Source organism: Cyrtonyx montezumae, unplaced genomic scaffold (genome assembly GCF_038088225.1).
Source record: "Cyrtonyx montezumae isolate F1298 unplaced genomic scaffold, pur_monq_1.0 scaffold_12, whole genome shotgun sequence".
Taxonomy (NCBI): domain Eukaryota; kingdom Metazoa; phylum Chordata; class Aves; order Galliformes; family Odontophoridae; genus Cyrtonyx; species Cyrtonyx montezumae.
In genome coordinates, this window is record NW_027071848.1 from 3,965,385 (window position 1) to 3,987,031 (window position 21,647).

Here is a 21,647-nt window from a genome sequence, read left to right on the forward strand (position 1 = left end):
ATTTGTTTTTAGGTAGGTGGTTAATTGATTTTGACTTCAAGGACATTTGAAAAGTTCCTGATTCACATAATCTATAGTTTAATAAGCTTGTCCAATACTTGGCTACTGGACTCAGCCACAGTAGGGAGAAAATATGCAGGCTCAAGTGCAAGCTGTAAACACAAATCAAGTTTGTTTTGCGTGCATGTGGCTGCCCAGAGTGAGCTAAAGTTTTAGGCAAAGTCAGAGGTGCTCTGGAGACTTTTCTCTTTAAGATGTTATATCCTCCAAGACTGTATTAGTTGGGGGAGGGCTCGTTGCTCTCTGACCACATATCTGATTCATTATGGCTTTTGTAACTTTGGTAGCAGTGACCTCATTTTGGCAAACTGATGTGTGCCATTTACTGAACCTCTTGCTGCTTTAGCAATCAGGAGACTATTAGGGTTATAACCCAGGTAATTTATGGAAGAGAGGTGACTCTTAAATATCCTTTTATTTTCTTGGAAAGTCTTGTTTTATTGAAAACATATTTTAGCTCTGAGTGAGAATGAGAGATCCTCAGCAAAGCACCCAGGGGGACTGTGCTGTCCAGTGTGTTGAAAAGGTGAATTGTAATGTATGGGTGTCTAGACGTTTCCTCTTGTTGCTGTCAACAGGCCAGTTGGCTGTATTTTTTTTTTCCAGTGAATAGGAGCATTGATTTTCCTCTCTCTTTGGCCAGAGCTTTCATTTTACATATCTTTTCCCTTCTGTGTCTCTTTCTCTCTCCCTCCCTCTTTCTTTCCTCTCCCTCTTCTTCTATCTGGAAGAGAGGGAAGACTTTAAAAGCTGACAGCAAGCTTTCTAACTCAGAATGATTCATTTAAGACACCTGAAAGGCAAGCTCTGCACCAGCATCACTGCAAGAAAGGTAGGGTTTGGGGTAAACAGTCCATAAAGCTCTGAGCAGGGCATACAGAACACGAAATAAATGGGTTAAGTCTGCAAATCTCAGATTGTGAGAAAGTTTGAGAGAGAACTTGAGGACTTTTTAAAGCTCTGACTTTCAGGGTGCTTCTTAAAAGAATAAATATTTGGTGCATTTTTCGTAAGTGGGGAAAAAAGGTAAAAAAAAAAAGGTGCCCTTCTCTAGCATTGAATAGTGTATAAATATTGGTTGTTTTTTCCTTTTTTTTTTTCTTATGGATGGTAAAATAAAATAACATCCCTGTTGCACTTCCCCGACCTATGTGCATGTGCAAACGTGCAGTTCCCATTTTTCACCTGGCTGCTTATTTTCTCTTGCACTTTTGGAAAGTTCGCCTTCTCCAGCTGTTATTTATATTCACTCCCTGAATCTGAACGTGACCTAGTAATTCTGAGCGACCGTGGATATGACGCATGAGCTCTCACACGCACCTCAACATTTCAATCATGCACTCCCAGCAATACGCGCTTGCAGGAATCGTGCTCTTAATAAAAACCCCTACAACCGAAAGCAGTTGTTTTGGCAGAGAAGCGACAGCACTGTGATAGATGGGCCTGATAGTTGTATGTGTTGTGCTTGCACGGAGTTCGTAGGAAAGAGGAGGGAGACAGCGAGCGAGAGGGGGGAGAAAAAAAAAGACAGGGAAGGAGAGAGAGAGAGAGAGAGAGAGAGAGAGAGAGAGAGATTGAGAGAGAGCGAGAGACTTGGCAAAGGAAATCTTATGGGTATACTGAAACAGCAGATCAGAATTGTGAAACCAGAGCCAGGGCTGAAATGTGATGCTTTTGCTCTTTTGTGCTTGTTGTGGTTCTCATCTTCCCATGTAGAAGGCTGCATACCATTCAACAGAATATTTCGATCGCAGATTGAACAATGCAGCAATCAAGCCTGATAAACCACCTGGAAGTTTTGCTTGAGACGATTTCTAGTGGGTTTTCTGATCTCTGTGAGCATCATGACTGCCTTTAGCATTGTGGAGGAGGACTCGAGTTTCTTATGAGGGCCCCACTTGGAAAAGCAGGCTGTGCAGATTCAAGCCTCCGGTTCTGTTCATGCTGTTCAAAAGCCTTTCCTCACCCTTGCTGATTTGTTTTTATGATTTACATACACTCCTGTGGAGATTTACAGAATGGATTGTCTGTGCATTGTCACGACTAAGGTAGGATTGGAAACATTGCTGTAATGTGTACATATTTTTCTGCTATTTTTCTGTTCCTGTAATTAAATAGATAGAGCATGTACTGTGTCAGGTTGCAAGATAAAGTGATAAATAAGCTTTGCTTCAATGAGCATTTTGTTCTCCTCTTCTGTATATTATGCAGTTTGTTTCTGTATCACTTCCTAAATGATGTGTAATTTACTTATTTTTACTAGCAAAAGGAAAATGATTTCATATTTTATCTTAGCCTGTGCTTGTGTCTATTAATATCTCCAGCTACTGGAGCACTTTCAGAACACATAGTATCAGGCACAAATTTTCTTAGTTGATCGGCTTATTCTGTAAACCAAAGAATAAAATAATATGAGGGCATTATATGGGTCCTAGCATTTTTAAAGAGGCCAATCAGATGTAGTTTAGATAGTCATGATGTTTCTGATTGGAGAGATGCAAGTTTCTTGTGGCTTATTGTGGTTTTGTTTTTTTTTGGGGGGGGACATAGATAGATTTGCTCCTCTAGGCCTGCAAAATAAAAATGCCTTTGTCGCAATTCAGCACTCTTACACTGATGTTGGATCTGACCTGACTGCTTGGGAATAGTACTTCCAAATAATTCTTTCCAAAAGTGCGTGTAATTTGTGATCCACAGCAGTTGTGGCAGGTTAAAGACTGTGGTTGAGGGCACTACCCAAGTTGAAGATCTGGGAGAGGGGTAAACTGAACGGTCCTTTGAAGCATCCTCAAACTTTGCAAACTGACATTATAGTAAATAAGAAGGAGGTAATCAGGGGAATTCCTTTCTGTTGCTACAGGACAGGCAGCTCACCACATGTTTGTAGGTGGATTTGCACATGGTGACAGTATTTAAAGGAGCAGTTAGCAGGGTAAATCAGGACACTGGGGTTCAGGAGCAGTTAGCAGGGGAAGTCAGGACACTGTTCTGTTCCATTTTTGATTAATTTTGTGGTTTCCATAAGACTTGCAAAGTCTCTAGGATAGCCAGAGCACCTCAAGGCTGTATAAATGATATGACAAACCATCAGTTAGAGCTAATGTAGTCACTGCTGTCATTTTTTTCTTGATGGCCATGTAAAATGGGGTCAGTGATCTGTGTCATGGAGAAGGGCAGGAGCAGATACCTCAGGCACCCACGGGCAGCAATGACAGGTGGTGGTTTGCCATCACAGAGCACGATGGAGCTGCTGAAACAGATGTGAGCTGTCATTCCTGTTGCCAATGGAGAAACCCAGACAGGGAGAGAACAGGAGGTGAATGAGGCCAAGGAAGGAACATGTGCTCCTTCTGCGACCTCATTCACCTCCTGTACTTTCCCATTCTTTCTGGGTCTTTCCAGGGCCTTCTGGTTCCTGCAAGCTGTGCTGGATCTGATGCTACATTCTCAACCTGCCCTGGAGTAGAGTGGAGATTCCTTTAGGCTCCTTTTGACGTGAAGCCAGTGAAAAGCGCTCAGCATCAGCAGTGCTGCACCACTGAGCAAAGTATGAGTGCAGCCCTGTGCTAAACATCTGATTTGTACTCCCTGACACTGATTTTTTAAGTCAAAAATAAGTGGGAAGATTGAAAAAGTGTTGCAGCTAACCCCAATTCTGGGTCTCTGGTGGTGTGGACCCATAATTGCAGCTGTCCTTGGTCTTGAAAATTTGACATGGAGGATTCGAGACTGGAGAATGAATCTTCTTTTAAAGTCCTGTAATTGCAAGGCAAATATGTCCCTGCTCCTTTTATGCCCATATATCTCCAACAGAAGTTATGACTGTTTATTACATGAATTGACACTGAGTGTTGCCACCAAGTATTTTCCCAGGGTATTTTGGTCAATAACAAAATTACACTCCTGCTACTGCTCTAAGAAGGGCTCCCAGCTCCAGATATCTATCATATTTTTCCTCCCAGGTTATCTGTTGTATGAACCTGCTAATAAATGCCCCAAATGATTCTGAAAGTCAAGTGTTTCAGCCTCAAATATTCAACTCTGGATGTTCAGTCTTCTCTGCCAACTGTAGGGTTGGAATGAGATAAGATTGCAAATTGTAGGTGACCTGCTATTTGGATGCATGTGGGAACACTGTATTAACATTTATAAATGAGCTGAATAATGGCAAAAAATCTAGTTTCAGAAAACTTTCTTATTGCAAAGTCTCAGAGCCAAAGAAATTAAAGTTGATTTCTTCGTCTTGTTTAAGTGCCATATTTAAATAGCTGCACTAGTGATGTTATATTATATTGATCATAATCTGCTTTTACTTCCTTTATTCTGCATTTCCTTTAAACCTGCAAAATTTTAATAGGATCAGTTTATGCAAGTTTTCACCAGTATAAATGAGAGCAAAGCTTTTTTTTTTTTGTTTGTTTGTTTTGGTTTGGTTTTTGGTTTTTGGTTTTTTTTTCATTTTATTTTTTTTCCCCCAGAACATTTGATATTTATTTTAAAATTTACTTTAATAAATATTAATTCTGCATTTTTGGCTTCAGATCAGCTAATTACCCTTACTTGAATATCCATTTCTCTGATTTCTGCAAATAATTGCCATTTTAATTCTTATTGTCTAGAGGTAGATAATGCATCAATTCTATTTTTCAGATCTTATAAATAGTACAAAATAAGTGAAAGATGAATGCTATTTAGACCAAAAAAAAAAAAAAAAGAACAGTGTTTAAAAAATTGACATTTATAGCATATGATCATTAAATCTAACCTGGAATTTGCAGTATTTCCAGCCTATAGGAAATGACATAAATGTTGTGGGGGTGAATATGCCCTTATAGATTATGTACAAAGGATCCAAAGACCATGTTTTGAACTCTACTTTTTAGAAGCCAGCTAGTCAAACTCACCAGACCTTAAATCTTCCAGACATTACTTTTTTCAACCTAAATGTAGACTATGTTTAAGATAAATTTACCATACTCGTTTGTCCAGATTCTTCCTTTCCATTTTTGTTTCATTTTTCCATGAATTTTTACACGCATGACGTTAGGAAATGCTGAATTAGTCAAAGAGGACTTAGGTGCTCTTGGTTTACTTTAATTTATCATGCACCTGGCATAGATTCTTTCTTTTCATAAAGCACATTATTTTGTGTCATTATTTTATCATTAGCAAGAATTCAGTATAAGTAGAAGTTTAGGTCAAGATTCCATTCCATCCGGAGCACCAGGAGGTTTTGTTAAGGAAGAACATTCCCACTGTGCCTCCTAACAGTCAAAGGCAACATGCTGTCACCTCTACTGGCTCTTAGCTCTCCTTCTGCCCTTTGTAGTGTTATGAATACAGCAGTAGATGCAGTTGGCGTAAAAGAAAATAGGTAGCTCTATGTTGCCAGACAAGATTCACTATAAAAGGGACTGGTTTGCTGGAACCCCTAGCTCTTGGTGTCAGGTGGCTTAGAAAAGATGATCATCTTTCACTGTGAAAATGAGTATCTTTTTGCCCCTCACTGTTGCAAAGGAGAGCTCAAAGTTGGAAGCTCAAAACGTTTTAAATCCAGAAGGCTAATGAAGATAAACCAAAACATACACATATTTTTCAAAACTCATCATCTCAAGGTGTCAGATCCAGGCTTTTTGAAACTTTCAATAAACAATCAAAACACCAGATAAAAATAAATAAGAACAGAATAACACAAATCACCATCGAGTTCTTGGTCAAAAGTGGGGCTAGCTAAAACCTTCCTATATTGACATTTTAAAACGTTCTGAGCAATCTAGTTTAATGCTTTGTCGTCCTTAGCATTGGTCATGACACTAAGAACTGACACTGTAGATTCCCACCAGTGTCACTTTCTGTTTTGTTTTGGAGCTGCATCTTGTGATTTGCTTAAAATCCCAAATTTTATCACTTGAATGTTTCTGAGTGTTGCAAAGATGAAACAAGTGTATACTAATGACCAAAGACTAGACAGCAACTCAAATACCCCAGTTTATTCAGAAAACCTGAGTCGTGTCACTTGGTTTGTAGAGAAGGAAGTGGCTTTCTTAAGACTAAGACAGAATAGTTTAAATAATCGTGTTCTTTAAAGGTCAGCAAGGAGGTAATACCTAGCTATTTTTGTTTTCTATTGTATAAGTAGTGGCCTTAGAGGTATATGGAGGTCCATTGTCTATTTGTTCACAGAATGCCTCACTTGATCCTGTTGGTGGTTTTGTCAGCTACAAAAATGAATTTTGGTCATCTGAATTCTGAGAATTCTGAAGAAATTACTCCTTTCAGATTCTTGTTGCCAGCTTCCACTTAATTCTGTGGAGATTTAAGCTGTATTATACACAGCACAGGTTCCATGTTTAATTCAAGTGTGACTAAATAAAAAAAAAAAAAGTGATTATTCATGTGAATGTAGTGTAGATCTTATTTAATAGAATAATAAAGAATTAATAAGTAAAGAAATAGAAATAGTGTGTTACTCTACTAAAGATTTCCTCCCTTCCTCCCTTCCTCCCTTCCTTCCTTCCTCTTCCTTTCTTTCAAATTCTTTAAGTCTTCCATATTTTCTTCTTTCTTGTTGCCCTACCAGTACCTTTTCTAAGAATGTACTTAAAGTATTTAAAAGAATGAAATAAGGATGGAAAGAAAAAAAAAAAAGCTGTGTTTTGTGCTGGAGCTGGGAAGAAGGATCACATGTTGTTTATGTTGAGCCATTCCAATGACGAACATGTTCAGTTCTGACTGGCGCTGTAGCCAGGAGCCAGCAACATCTGTCTATTCTATTTTCTTCTGTTCATTTGGCAATATATTTAGAACAGAGGAGATCCATGTATGCACTTTAGGCAAAACTGTGATGGATGTGTGAGCATAAGTCTCAATATGGGCAGTGGCCATGGAAAACAAGAAGCCATTACTCTGAAGTATGAGACCAACATCTAGCATAGACCTTGGGTAGGAGTTCTGTAGGTCTCTCACTCCACACGTCATCTCACTTCACAGCATGAAGTTAGGTATAAAACAGAGAAGTAGAGCTGCAAAACATACATTGTCTTTTCATTAGCATTAACTTTCCATTCCCTATAGTCTCAACATAGAGGACAAAACAAAATTCTGTAAATTTGTCTGAGGAGATGCTGTGGCTGAGCTAGTTGATTTTGAAACTCTTAGTATTCATTATCATATCATTAAAAGTTCTTGCTGATAGTGCTCCATGTTTGAGAAGGGTAGATTCAGATTTTGTGTCCCAGCAGGGTACTGTGGCTTCCCCAAGTGAGGGGGTAACTTTCATTTAGTGTTTCACCATCTCAGTTGATTTCCATTGCCAACCATTAGAGTTAAGGGGTATTTTTGGAACTTTGCTGAAGAATGGAGCAACACAGAAGTGGTACCACTGGAGAGACCCTTCTACTCTGGCCTCTCTGATTTAGAATGGTAAAACCAGTCCCAAGGTGATCTCAGGAGAATAGAATGGTAAATCAGATCAGGTCAACTGCTGGAGGCGAGGAGCACGCACTACATGCTAGCTGTCAGTCTCACTTTGCAGATGTGAATTCACACTGAACGTAATTTGGAATACTGATTATGGTAGCCTAACATTAATGTACATACCTAATAGAATATTTATTTATGTCAAAGTGCTTTTGAAACAGTTCTCATTAAAAAAGGGGCCTTCCCACCTCCTTGTTTACACTGAGTTAATCTAGACTCTATGTTTATATAGATTAAAATTATGTATTATTAGTGAAATTCAGCTCATTCTATAGAACTTCTTACAGGACCAGATGTGTGTGTCTGAAATGCTGTTTGTAGAGTCAGTCCAAAAATCAGGAAATGATAAAGCAAGATATAAATACTGAGGTTAAAGTGGTACCTCAGGTGTTGGAGGATGTTATAATATTAAGAAAATCAGCAGAACTGTAGAATGCTGCATTACGTAAGGATCTGATTTAAATTTACCTGGATACAAAACAAAACAAAAAAAAACCACATTTCTATCTGCCTGCATCGTGTTAATAGTGCTAAATAGATCTGGGCAACATTTGTTGTTTTTCTCTTTGCAAGGCTTCAGTCTTGGAATCATTGCAGTTTCAAATCATAAATTGAGTAGTTAAGTTTTTGTGCTGAATATCCAGGCTCTAATAAATCAGAAACAAAGGAATCATAATGATTTCCCCCCCAGAGGTTCACATTTAGCTAAAATAAAAATGTTTTTTTCTATAATCGTTATTAGATCCTGATGAGCACTTCAGAATGTGGTGTTTTCCTGCCAGACCTTAAAAGTGTGATAGTGCTGAATCCATGCAATTTACATGTAATTTAGTAAACTCCACTCTGAAGTGGTACTTGAGGACAGCTTTGATGACTGTGGGTTGACTGCTGGCTAAACTGCACATTCTTAGAAGTGCAGGAACATCCTTTTTTCATTGATTACCATTCATCTTAGCTGGAGAATATACTCACAGAAGTCTGACAGATGGGGAGTGTAACAGAGTATTTATTTCAAATCTTTATTTACCAATGTTAAATTTTGGAGCAATTATTGTAAGCCTGTAGCTCTTGGATTTCAAATGTTATGAATGTAAACTAATGAGACACGTGTTGTCTTTTCTAGAAAAAAAAATCTTTCTTTTTAGGGGGAGCCTCAATAAAATTGCATAGAACAAACCAATGTGCATTACATATGCGATGTCTTGTAATTATATCTTGTCAAAAGCTCAACTTTTTTCTCCTTTATTCTTTAGAAATATGGTAATTGTCCCTTTTCCCTTGTAGTTAATTATAAATTTCAGGAAGAATTAAGTCTGTTAAATCTCTTCTTCCCCCACTCCCCCCTCCCTTGGTCTCTATGGTAGCGGCAGGAATAGAAGGGAATTACTTTGATCTTCATTTCTGAATGACATTTCATTTCTTCTAAGCATTGACCTTGTTTAGTACAACTGAAATTTTCAATAGATTTCATTAGATTGTAATTTGCCGATCTCAGAGAGATGTCTTTATTGAGATTAGTTTTAACTATGAAAGAAGAAGGGTGATTTGTTTCATAAATCTGTGAACAGCTCTATAAACTGAGAAAAGAAAATGTTCAGTTAACTACTCAGGCAGATATGATTTGGGCTTAAAGCTACTGCGCAGTAGTGGAGGGCTGCACACGTAAGGATAGGTAGAAGATACTGAGCAAGACAAAGAAAATTAGAAAGCCTTATCCTGCCTCAAGTAATGATAGCATTTCTTAATGACAGCAGAGCTATATACCCTTAGCAAGCCCTTTCTCTAATATTCCAAGGGTCTGAGTGGACGTGGGAAGGTAATCTCATAGTGCTGAAGTGAGCTGCATTTTTAAGCATTTGAGATAGCTGGAGCTGACCAAATGGATTCTTTGGAATATCCAGAAGGATGTTAAAGGCAGAAAAGATGGGTTTCCTGGCACACGTCCTCAACATAATCATGCATTTCTTCTGTGTTTTAATCTGTTTGCTACTACCATGCAAATTTCCTTCTGCCTCCCTTCACCTGATACAAGAGTTATGAAAAATGAGAGGATGTGTTCAGTCAAGGAGAAGAGAATGGTTATTTATGAGTGAATCATTAGGACAGGGGTATTGCCTTGTGTACTGTTGTATTTTAGTTCTACGGTTTTCATTTCCCCAGAGAACCCTCTGCATCAGAGAAGATAATTTGTCAGGCTGTGTAAGAGTAGATAAGTATCTTCCATTGGGTTTGACTTCAGTGAACTCTTTTGTTACTGGAGAACTCACTCAAGGACTTGCATGCAATTTGCAAATCATATTCTTGGCTGTTTTTGTGGATACAAAGGGAACCTTGCCTGTGACTGTTTTTGACTCTGATCACCAATATCTTCTCTGAGAAGGAATTTAAGTGAGATCTTAAGGAGTGCTGCAGTTCAGTGAGCCCTGAAAAAACCTATGCCAGATAAACTATCTCTAAATATTCTTTCTGCCTTTTGTCAATATCTACTTGCCCATGAGAAAATGACAATAGTCTATATATATGTGCTCTTTCAGTCCCCCAAATGCTTCCAGCAGTCACCATGGCTGGTCACACACCTCAAAAAATGAATTTATCTTTGATACTTTCCCCAGAGCTTGCTGATGTGCAACTGCATCTCTGTGACCAACAACCTCTGTGACTAAAACCCTCTGTTTTACATTACCACAGAACTTTCAATTTTACCAATTCTGATTCAGTATTTCCATGCAGGAAAATCTAGGCATTGATGCTACACTTTGCATTATATTAATGTATATGTAAGGTACAGAACTGATTTAGTGTTGGCAAACCTGACTGTAGCAGTGAGATTGGAACTAGATGATCTTTGACATCCCTTCCGACACAAGCCCTTCAATGATTCCAAGATTCTACATCAGACTGATATTTCTAACCAGAGCTAACAACAGTAAGCAGTCAGTTATTTCAACATCTGGCCAAGTTAATTAGATAGGAAGGAAATTTTCTTGAGGCTGCTTGCTGGGAAAGTACGTTTGGCTCAAAGAGTCTGAAGGTCTTGTAGCCTTCCTTTTGCCTTCTGATATTGGTGCTTTTTATCTTTTTCCATATAGTATCTGCATTTCTGATAAACCTATTGGCTGGGTAACTGCATGTAACTACCTCCAGAAAAGAAAGGAGGTTAGCACCTCTATCAGACATTGGTCATACCTTCATTGCTTCCTGACTGCATTCTTTGCTAAGCAATTTATTAAGGCTTTAAAGTATCAGCCATGAAAGAAAGCTGTCACTAATGCAGAATTCAGCAAGGATAATGGACTTATTCTTTTCTGTTTCAAGGTTTCTTTACGCAAAAATGACACAAGCTGATGATCTTACTGCATATTTTTAAAGCTCTGATTGCATGAAGCTGTGCTGAAAACCATGCCTGGGTAGCTCTGTCCATTCAGCCTTTTGATCAAAGTTTATTTATAGTTTTGTTATTCTGACAGCCTAACTTGGGTTGGTGTAGCATTTATCCCTTCCTTATAGGAAATAACATATATCTACAGGATATAGCTTCTGTGATACCAATGATTTTTTCCAATCCTTTTAAAAAGACTGTCTCAGCTTTCATCTAAATGTACAATGCTTCCTGCTTAATAGCTATGATTTGTTGAATATTCGTAAAAGACTTGGAAGTGAAAATACAGAGGTTTTTAATGTTCAGGGAATACAAATCTGAAATTGCTAAGCACAGCTTTTCCTACATTTTTCCTCCTCATAAAAGTGTTTAGCACTGCAATGCTTTAGAAATGTTTACTTTTTGGTGATAAATAAGAAGGCAGAAATAGGCTTTCTGAGTTAATATTCTCAAATCAGACTCAAAAGGGAAAATAACTTGAAGCCTCGTCAGTTCTGTTCTCAGAGGTTGCCCTCCTTTGCTCTCAGCATGAGGAAAGGAAAGGTGTATTGTAGCTTCTTGCAATATACCTGACTTAAATGAGAATAAAATGGAAGGATGGTTATTTCATTTGTTTGTTTGTTTGTTTCTTACATGATGTTCAGCTTCAGGAACACACATAATTAAGGGAGCCCTCCAATTCAAGCAGCTAAATAGTAGTTTGACTCTTATGTGAAATGCTGAGAGTAATGGTGGCAGACAGCAGAATTTATTCTGAACTTTTCTTCAGGGACTCTGACCCAATCCGCTGTTGCAATTTGTTCTTATGGGCTCCAAACCTTTGCTAAAATTGAATCGCTGCAAATGCAAGGAAAATTACAGAAGGAGCAGCCTGAAAGCTGGATGGTAGCATCTTGCACTGCCATGTGGAACATTAGACTTAAAGTTAACCCCTCACTCTTTTGGTTCTGCAAAGTTCAGGGAACTGCAGGAGTCCTTTTCCTCCTCCATGTTCAATCTGGGGAGTAATCTGTGTATTCTACTCAGCAAAGAAACACCTCTTGATAATTTGGGACAGATTTATTCCTCTTGGGAAATAGCTCTGGGGTGATGCAGGCTGTAGTTCAAGTAGAACATGATACAAAAATGCAGCCTGTTTGAACTGGGAAAAAAAAAAAAAGATTTTTACCTGTTCCCTGCTCCCTAAAGCTCTGCTGTTGTTCCCTGAATGCTCTGTTGTGGAAGAAAACCAGATGGCAGCTGCTTGGGGTTCAGGTTGGATAAAGACTGCATTCATCCACATAACAGAACTTCATTGCAAACGTAATGGGTAAAGATTGATCCTGTGAGCTGCAGATCTTATACGGTGATAGAAAGATGACTTGGCCAGGCCTAACGGGTGCTAGCAAACTCCTAGGTGCTCCATCTGGAATGGAGCCCATTTTGCCTAGGGATTGCAGCACATACTGTGTTGTGTGTAATGCCATTTTCACTTATTTGCAGCAGAGCCATGGCAGATGCCCATCCCACAAATGCTCAGTCGAAGCACCTGCCTGGATTCCCATTCAGCACTCTACCGTAAGTTTGAGCCTCTTAATACAAAGCTTTGAGAGACTGAATGGTAAGTCTCAGTGTTTGGAGCAGTCCTGCCAGGTAAAATTTCAAGACTCAGTGCATTTGAGGAAGAACAGAAGCAAGCCCTAAGACCAAACCAAACTCTGTGGGAAGCCTGAGCTGTTGAAATGTTGGGTATGGGCTTAGCAGGGCTTCTTCAGAAGTTCACCCTCTTTGGAAATTTAATTCATTCCATGTGGAGCGTGGGAATCAGTTGCAAGTGTGGTTGTTGGTAGAATCCATATCAGATGGAATATATCAGATGGAATGTGGAATTCCTGCTACTTGCTCTGACTAACTGTGCTCCAGCTGAGCATGATGACAAGGAGCCTGTTAAGTTCTGCCCTGTCATGGGTGTAGTTTGTGGGAATTCATGTGTAAGCTTCTGGGGCTGCCAAGAACAAGTGACATTTACAGCAACATCTTGTCCCCAAACTCAGATGGTGAGACCATGATGGGGAGATGCATCTTTCTTTTCTATGTGTTCATGAAAGAAAGAAAGACTGGTAATCCTGTGTGCTTCATGGAGTAACGAGTGGGAAAATTAGTCCAGTGTAGGTAAATTTTGAGCTGGTGGGCAGTGAGTGAATTTAACTGGAGTTGCAAGAAATGGCCTATTTAACTGCTTCCTTGCTGCCAATAAGATGACTTCAGTGAGATTTGCTTTAACTATCAAGGACATAGTAATATTTGAAGAGAAAAAAGAAACTGCAGTCAAGTTGACACTGCATTGATTTATGTCTTGTCTGAATATACATTGTATATAGAGCCAAATCCTTGGATGCTGGAAGTTAGAGGGCTGAATAATAGAGCTATGATGATTTATCTCAGCTGAGAAGTTGGCAGGATTTAGGTGACATTTTCTTTGGCTCTAGATCACAGATTGATGCTGGTCCTCAGCTATCAACTTGTCACCTTTTATGAATAGATGAATGAGAAGCAGATTCCAGTTTTTGTCCTCCCTCGGTCTCTTAATAATCTTGAAAGTGATTGTAAACCTGTATTTTTGGTCATCTTTAAATTATGTTAAAATTAATGATATCATTGTTAATCTGTCTATGAAAATAGACCAACATCAACATATTTGTTGTACAATTGAGATAAACAGATGTTTTCCATCTGAGAATCTAGCCAAGTAACTAACTTCTAAGTCTTAATTATTTGTTTACATTCTTACGGAGTTTGAATTGACTTTGTGATGTGGACTAATTGTTTTTCTGTTTGTATAGAGAGGGCTGTGGCATTAGCACAAGTATGGCAGTGTGATGCTCTCTGAAATGGAAATATTTGATAGTAAAATTAATTAGGTCAGGAGCAGTTGCACTCAGCAATTTCCATAAATGTCAAGAACTGACTTTTCAGACAGTGACTTTAAAAGCTTTCAGAAGTAAAATAATTTTTATTCCCATCTGGGTATTTTTTAGAATATTTCTTTCTCAAGCCATCAAAAATGAAAGGATTTAGATTGATTAGTCTTTGCTTGTCATGTTACGCCAGACATGTGCATGTGTAGGTAATTTCTATAGACCATCTATCTTGGATATTTGCATATTGACATGAAATATGGTGAACTGAGGATCATGCTTTGTTGCCTTTGTTCGCAATAGAAGTGATCTAACATCAGGGTAGCTACAAGCAGCATTATTTTTAAATAGATTCAGTGAAAAAAAAATAAAAACCCACAAAAGCTTACTATTAGCATGCAGTTCAACCGTTCACTTGGTTACCATTTTCTGGAAATACAACATGTGTTCATGAAATAACTGCCTGTTTGAAGGTTGCTTTCGTCTGTACTTAAATGTTGAATGGAGTGAAAAAGCTGTTATATCCCACAAATAAGATACAGTTGACAAGATAGCTCCCGTGCTGTTTTTTTTTTCTTCTTACTTTGTGTTATTTATTTATTTATTATTTATTTCCCATTAAGCATTTCCTATGCAGTCAAATAGATTTTTCTGCCTGGTTATTTGAATTAGTGTGTGTTTGGATACCTCTCAAGAGCAGTGTAGAAAACAGTGTCAAAGAATGGCAGTAAAGCAAAATAGTAAACAGGGTATCCTCTTTCACCCCTGTTCCTAGCCACATCACCCTGGATCCATGAATCTTGGAGAGGTTTCTCTCTCATTTTTCAGCAGTTTTAATAAGAAGTGCTACGTTCTCTCCTGGGATTGCCTTTGCCATCTAGTGCAAGAACCAGGAGATCTAGCAGTTATGTAACAGTCTGACGCTTTTGCAGTCCCTAATTTACTGTTTTTTGAATTTACTGATGATTCGTGCAATTAAGATTCTCAGTTCTGTTTGGCAACTCACCATATGCAAAAGAGGGCATAAGTGAACAGTGACTTTCTGTGCCTTCACAATGTCCTTAATTAGATTCGTTTTAAGTCTGAGAGTTTTAATCAAGGGAATTACCTAAGGGTGTCTTTGTCTGCACTTACACTTTTAGTCATGCCTTCCAAAGGATTTGTAGTGTTTGATTATAAAATACTCCAAAAGTAGATTCATTGCGTTGCTGTTGGCATACTAAACCTTCATTTTGCTAGGATGGCTTGCTTGCTAGATCTATTATACAGAGATAATGAAGTATCACAGACTGCATCTGTGTTGCAGAAATATTTGGTGTTAACAGAATTTTTTGAGGTCAGCATTCAACATATTCTCTGTGCAGCAATAATAGATTCTCTCTGCTTTTTCACACTGTGGAGCTCTTGATGCATCATCCTAATCCCCTTCCACCCTTCTGGTATATCTTCTGCTACTAAGAAACAGCAGAAAGGAGTGATAAAGGTCATCTGGGTCACAAAAGGTTTCTGTGAGTGCCCTAAGTCACTGCTTTGCAGACCCTCAATTCTGTGCCATCTATCCCGTCAATGTGCAGAAGTAAACATGGACTTTGAGAACAGTGGAACCTGTACAAAGGTCTTCACAGCTGTGCATAGTACCATAGCTCATAGAATCTTAGAATCATTGAATCACGAAGATTGTAAAAGACCACTAAGGTCATCAAGTCCAACTGTCAACCCATCCCCACCATGCCCATGAAACCATGTCCTTCAATGCTGCACCTCAGTGTCTCTTGAACACCTCCAGGAATGGTAAGTCCACCACCTCCCTGGGCAGCCTGTTTCAATACCTCACTACTCTTTTGGAGAAGACCTTTTTTGGTAATATCCAACCTGGTGCAACTCAAGGCCACTCACTCTTGTCCTATCGCTGGGAGAAGAGGCAGACCCCCATCTTGCTACAGACTCTGTTCAGGGAGTTGTAGAGAGTGATCAAGTCCCTCCAGACTGAACAGTCCCCAGTTCCCTCAGCCACTCCCCATAAGACTTGTACTCCAGACCCTTCACTGCTTTGTTGCCCATCTTTGAACGTTCTCCAGGGCCTCAATGTCTTTCTTGTAATGAGGTATCCAAATCTCATGGGCTGTAGCTTTATGTAGGTGCTACACCATGGGAATGTAGTGCATAATTTGGCTGCCAGCCTGCTTGGCAGCTTAGCCTGATGTCTTTCTGCCCTCAGAAGGAGAGTAAAATTCACTCCTTCCTGAGCCCTGCCTACATATGTAGGATATCATGGTTTCATTTATGTGAGATAGATCAGCACACAGATGATAAAGTTACTTTGGCTTTGACTGTTCCCAGTTTACTGGAAGCACTGGAGGGACAAAAATTCACTGCACAATATCTGATTTTAGCTTGATCTGGAAGTTAGCTCTTAAACACTTCTGATTCAAACTAATCAAGGGTTTTGTTCTTCACAGAAGTTATTATTATTAAAAAAAAAGTACTTCTGGAAGATGCCCATCTGTTAGTTTTAGTGGTTGTGCTTAATGTAAAGGATGTTCTGACTCTTGTACAGTGGAGCCAAATGGGAACATACTGAAACACACATGTTCTGTTTTGTTTTAAGGCTCTGAGTCTGGAAGAATCGTTTCTGAAATCAGTCTTGCTCTCTTTAAACACAAAACAAATAAATGGTTCTGTTTGGCAAGACTCACCTCCCTCATGAGACTTCACGTTGTGCCTCATAACTGTGTCCCTTCCTCTCCTGTGTGGATGTGCTCTATAAAAAACATAAATAGCTCTGCACTCCAGAAAGTGCCTTTTGCAGGGGCTCTTTCACTCTCCCTGAGCTTTAAGTCTTTTTCTATTAAAACACTGTTGGCTAACAAATTCTACAGACAATCTGGGTGGTGGGAAATGTTGATTTTTTTTCTGTGGCTAATATGTGAAATATTTGAAAACTGGGCTATTAATACAGTGGTCTGTTCTTGTGTCTTTCACCTCTGTGCTGATGGTAATGGAAAATTCTAAGTGCTAAAATTCAGCTTCGTTTTTAAAGGAGGTAATAGAGCAATACTGTGCATATTTCTGCTGGGTCATGGTATTCCTGCAGCTCTTCATCTCTCTCAGGTCTTCTGCACCCCTTCTTGCCCAGTGCCAGAGGCTCTTTCCTGTCTACCCCTTCACTATTTAAATAGGCTGTCTATCCTGAAATGCTGTCATCAATTGCCAGCTACTAAGATTTAAACTAGCCACTTAAATCCCTCTTCCCCTTGCTCAGCTCTCAGTTGCTTTTTTCTCATTTGCACCTCCTCTCCCCTCCCCAGTCTTCCCTGTGATAGAGATGGAGACGAGCTGGGGCATCTCTCCTGTCATCTGATTTATGGATTCAGTGGGGAAAAGTTCAGCTAAAGTGAGGTAGTGTTGAATTAGCAGTAAAGCACAGCGCATCCAAGCAGGGCAGCAAATACTTCATGCTTGGGCAGAGCGAGGCAGACTCTAGCAGTGCATGTGTTAACAGAAATGGCAGGCTCAGGAGCAAAATTTGAGAGAAACAGGGCAAAAGGAGCCATTTGGTCCTCTATTTCATCAAGAACCGGGGAAAGAAAAGGGGAGAAAAGAGTTAAAAAAATGTAAAGACACTTTGACATTGAGTATATATACTTATGACATGTCGTCCTTCCTTTAGTTTTAGTAAATGTGACCCCAGTGGCACAAGGAGTGGGGGTTTCACAATTGCAAAACAAACTCAGAAATCCTTCAGGTAAGGTAATTCAGTCTTAAAATTCAAGTTGTACACATTAAGTTGTACAAAACCATTATCTGCAGATTGACCCACATAGTTGCTTGACTTCATCATCAGGAAATTTTTCACATGACTTATTTACAATGAGTAGTCTCATTAAGCACATGTATAGGATTTTTGCTGTCTTTATTGCTGTATTTATTTTATGAGGAGCACCAGGATGTTGTTACAGCACACCCAGTCACCCAAGTGCAGCAGTGCATAACTGAAAACAAAATTAATTTATAATTTGAATTTTCTTTAAGCTGAAACTCAGTATTGATCTTTATGACAACAGTTATTTAAGGGTAAATTTTTATCAGAGAATTATCTACCTAAAATTTCTGCAGCTCATGAGGTCGATGAGTAAATATATATACATATTTAAATGCCCTTATATATTTCTGAACAGGATTTTAAATTTCTGTCTCAATGCCTGATTTAAAGTAATATTTTGGCAGCATAACTGAAGTTTAAAAACAGTGTGCACATCCAACTTCTATGGAATTTATTATTTTTTATTCCCTGATGTAAAGCATCATTGGAGTGTATTTTTGTCTGTTAACTCATACATAACTTAAGGGTTATCTCCCAGGAGTTGATATCCCTAAGCCATACTTTTCTGGCACAGGAGATTCCATGCTAAGGTCAAACACAAGTGATTCAAGCATTCTGACTTTATGGATCTACACGTAAAAGTTAGCTCCACTCTTTGTTTACATACTGCAATAATCCACAAATATAATTATTAGTATTTCTAGAAGTATTTCTAGCCCCCAGTTAAGTGAACTCAGGTGTTATTATTTTTCCCTTAGATGTTCTTCAGTGTTTAATAGGAGTTGGTGATTTATTTTTGAGGGAATCAAACATGCTCATTATATAAATTAAGAAATGGTGAGTGTTTTTAGGCAAAGGATGGTTCAAGTGAAGCATTAAAACTGTGACTCCTTGTCACGAACTCTTTCCACAATGACAGGAAAGGAGCAGGAAACTGCACCTTAGCAAGGCACCTCACTGTGCCTGGTATATGTATAGTATGTATAGAAAATGCTGAAGACAAAGGTAGAAGTGATTCCCTGCTTGGCAATATTTCATAGAGATAGTGAAAGTGAAATTAATCTCTCCAGGTTTGTATCAATGGAGAGCTATAAACGCTTTTGAGATGCAGTTCATCTTTAGGCTATTTTTTAAAGTACGATCTGGGCTTTTGAAGGGTATGCTTTTTGATTAATGATAAAGGTGATCTAGATAGCAATCTCTGGTATAGGTGTCTAGCATATCCCATAAGATTTCTCAGTGTTGGTGAAGTGGTGACCTGCAGCTCATTATGAGAAATTCTTTCTAGGCTACGTCAATATTGGAATTTAATTACAGATATTCCTTTGTGGATGTGTGAAGCTGTTACTGACTTCTGACCAAAATGCAAACGAATATGGGTTTGGATCATGGCATAGCCTGAGACATGGAGCTGTTTAGCATCTCCATAACCCTGGATTACATCAACCACCTTTTTCCTTAATACCATGAAAAAAGTTCTATTTAACCATAACAGGCCACATGTTTTAGTTTGTTTTCATTTGTGCCTTTAAATTGAAAGTCCTGTTTTTCATTCAGTACATGCCGTGTAATGCTGCGCACGTTTACAGGGATTTAGAAACCTAAAGGTCTCTCATTATCTCATAAATGGCTGTGAATAACCACCTGATAGAATGTGTTCTCCAAAGATTTATTTGCCCTAAGTTCTGAATGTCTCCTGTGTTGTACTTGGGGGATGTCCCTTCAGCTCTGTTGGTAACATTCATATGCCACTACAAATTAGAATAGGAATCCTGCCCTGGGGCTGAACCTATATGTCATGAGGGTGTTGCATAGGCATTTCTGAAGAAATGAACACTAAAAAAATCTGAACAGGCTGATGGAAATTATTGTTACCAGCAGAATACTCGTATCTCTGTTATTTGGTGCTCCTTTATCTTTATTTTATTTTTATTTTTTCCAGTTGGGAATAGTCATGCGAATTAGGATTTGTTTGCTTTGTTTGTTTTCGGTGCTCTAGGGAAGCAAAAAATATAAATGAGAAACTGTCTGTGAACCATATAATTAATAAACTGCTCTGTGTTACAGGAAGACTATGAATTTTAGATCTGAATATCCTGTGCTTTCAGGGCTTTGCAAATTAGAACTCCAGTTATCCATGCAAGCAGACCTGGGTTGTATCATCCCTTCTGGGACTTGAGCATTGCCAAAAACAAAGGTTTTAGCTCAGCCTTGTTTGTTCATGGCTCTTGCAGTCTAAATGCAGCTTGTGTGAACATGTGTGCCTCTGAGTTTTTCTGTGTGGGCAACTGTCTTTTTTTCATTTGAAGTGATGTCACGGGGATAAATATTTGTTTGAAATGTTTAATGTTTACTATGAATTTGGACATATCCTATCAATCATTCCAACTCTACCTATTCATCTGAGCCAAGGTAGACCCATCTCTTTTTTCTTACCCTGGGTGCTTAATGGTATTTCCTTAATGTCTGAGCATCTTAGGGTATTAATCTGTTGTCATAAGGCCTGTGACAAGTATGTGGGGAAAGCTGTTGTTTCAATTTTAGATGGTATTCAAGACCAGGTTGGATGGGACACTGGGCAACCTAACCTAGTGCCTGATCCAGTGCTTGGCAGCCCATAGATGATCTTTGAGATCCTTTCCAACCCAAACCACTCTATGAATCATTGATTCGTTAGAAAATATGTCATGACACTACTACAGTACAGGCTAATAGAATACACCAGTACAATTTATAGAAGAATATGATTCTATGATTCTATGAATGTAACTGCCACATAGAGAATAGTCAAACATGCCTTTTTTGAAACAAATGCTGCACTCAATAAGGTTAACCCATGATAGAACTGTTAGCCCAGATGTGATGCCATGTCTCTGTAAAACATTTCATCGGTCAGCTCTTAGAACAACTTTGGGACTCTGCAAAAAACAGCAACACCTGAATGATAGAACAGGACATCATTCCTTTGTGGAAAGGGAAAAAGTATTTTACACATATTTACAATCATAGAAGATGGAGTAACTTCAGGGAAAGATTTTGATTGGTTGTTTTGGCAGCCTGGGCTACTTCTTTATTTGGTTATTTACCTTCAGCTTAGGAGCTGTGTTCGAGCTGTAGAGCAACAGGACGACTGAGGTGTGTAGGAGCTGTCAGATCCGCAATCTGCTCTGCTGTCACTGTTGATGCTGAGAGCCAGCCATGTTCCAGGGGCAGCTACATTTAGAGGCGAAGTGTTCTGTATTGCTTTGAGTTGTTTTTAACATATGGTGGAAGCATCAAAAATTAAATGTTCTATAATTAAAGAAAAAGCAAAACAAGAGAAAGGCTGAAGCTCTTCCACCCACAATTGCATAGTATGTATACATATTTTTGTATAGACTTTTCAATACCTCCTTCATGCCTCTGTCACCTGAGCTTACTCCAGTTGTACAGATCTCTGCTAGATAAATACGATCTTCATCCCCAGCTAATCTAAACTTGTTGGTGTTCAATGCCAATCCTTATTTGCTGTGCCACTTGTCAATCTGACAGTGATGGCATTCCCTTCATTGACAATACCAGTCTGGGATTTCCTGACTGAAGGATGAGCCTTGAATTATTTTGAGGGATATTCGTATTTGGACAACCATTTACTATCTTAAAACTGTTTGACATCGTGGAACAAACTACCAGATAAACCGTTCTAGAAAGAAGAGCAGTGATTTCTAGCACTGGATAGCCAGCAGTAGGATTTAAATGTCATGATGGTAGCAGAATGGCAACACTGCACTGCAGCACAGAGAATAAGCTTCAGAATACTGAAGTTGTTTGTTGCTACAGGAAACACTGTTATGTCATACGTAACTCAAACTTGGAAAAGATTCACTGTTACTCTTCTAACCTCCACTACCATCCTGTGCTGGCCACTGCTCTACTGGATATATATGATAGAACAAAGCAGGACACCTACTTTGAATAATTCATCAGAGAGTTTGTTCTACCTCAGTTTCGCCCCTTCTGCATCCCAATC

At 38.8% G+C, this 21,647-nt stretch overlaps 1 protein-coding gene across 1 annotated transcript in view; it reads left to right on the forward strand.

The window, feature by feature from the left end:
- DLG2 (discs large MAGUK scaffold protein 2) overlaps window positions 1–21,647 on the forward strand; it is a 1,006,374-nt gene that overhangs the window by 147,746 nt on the left and 836,981 nt on the right. The window contains exon 5 of the mRNA XM_065729952.1: window positions 12,401–12,475. Within this exon, the coding sequence (XP_065586024.1) occupies window positions 12,401–12,475 (75 nt within the window). The remainder of the gene's footprint in view (window positions 1–12,400; window positions 12,476–21,647) is intronic.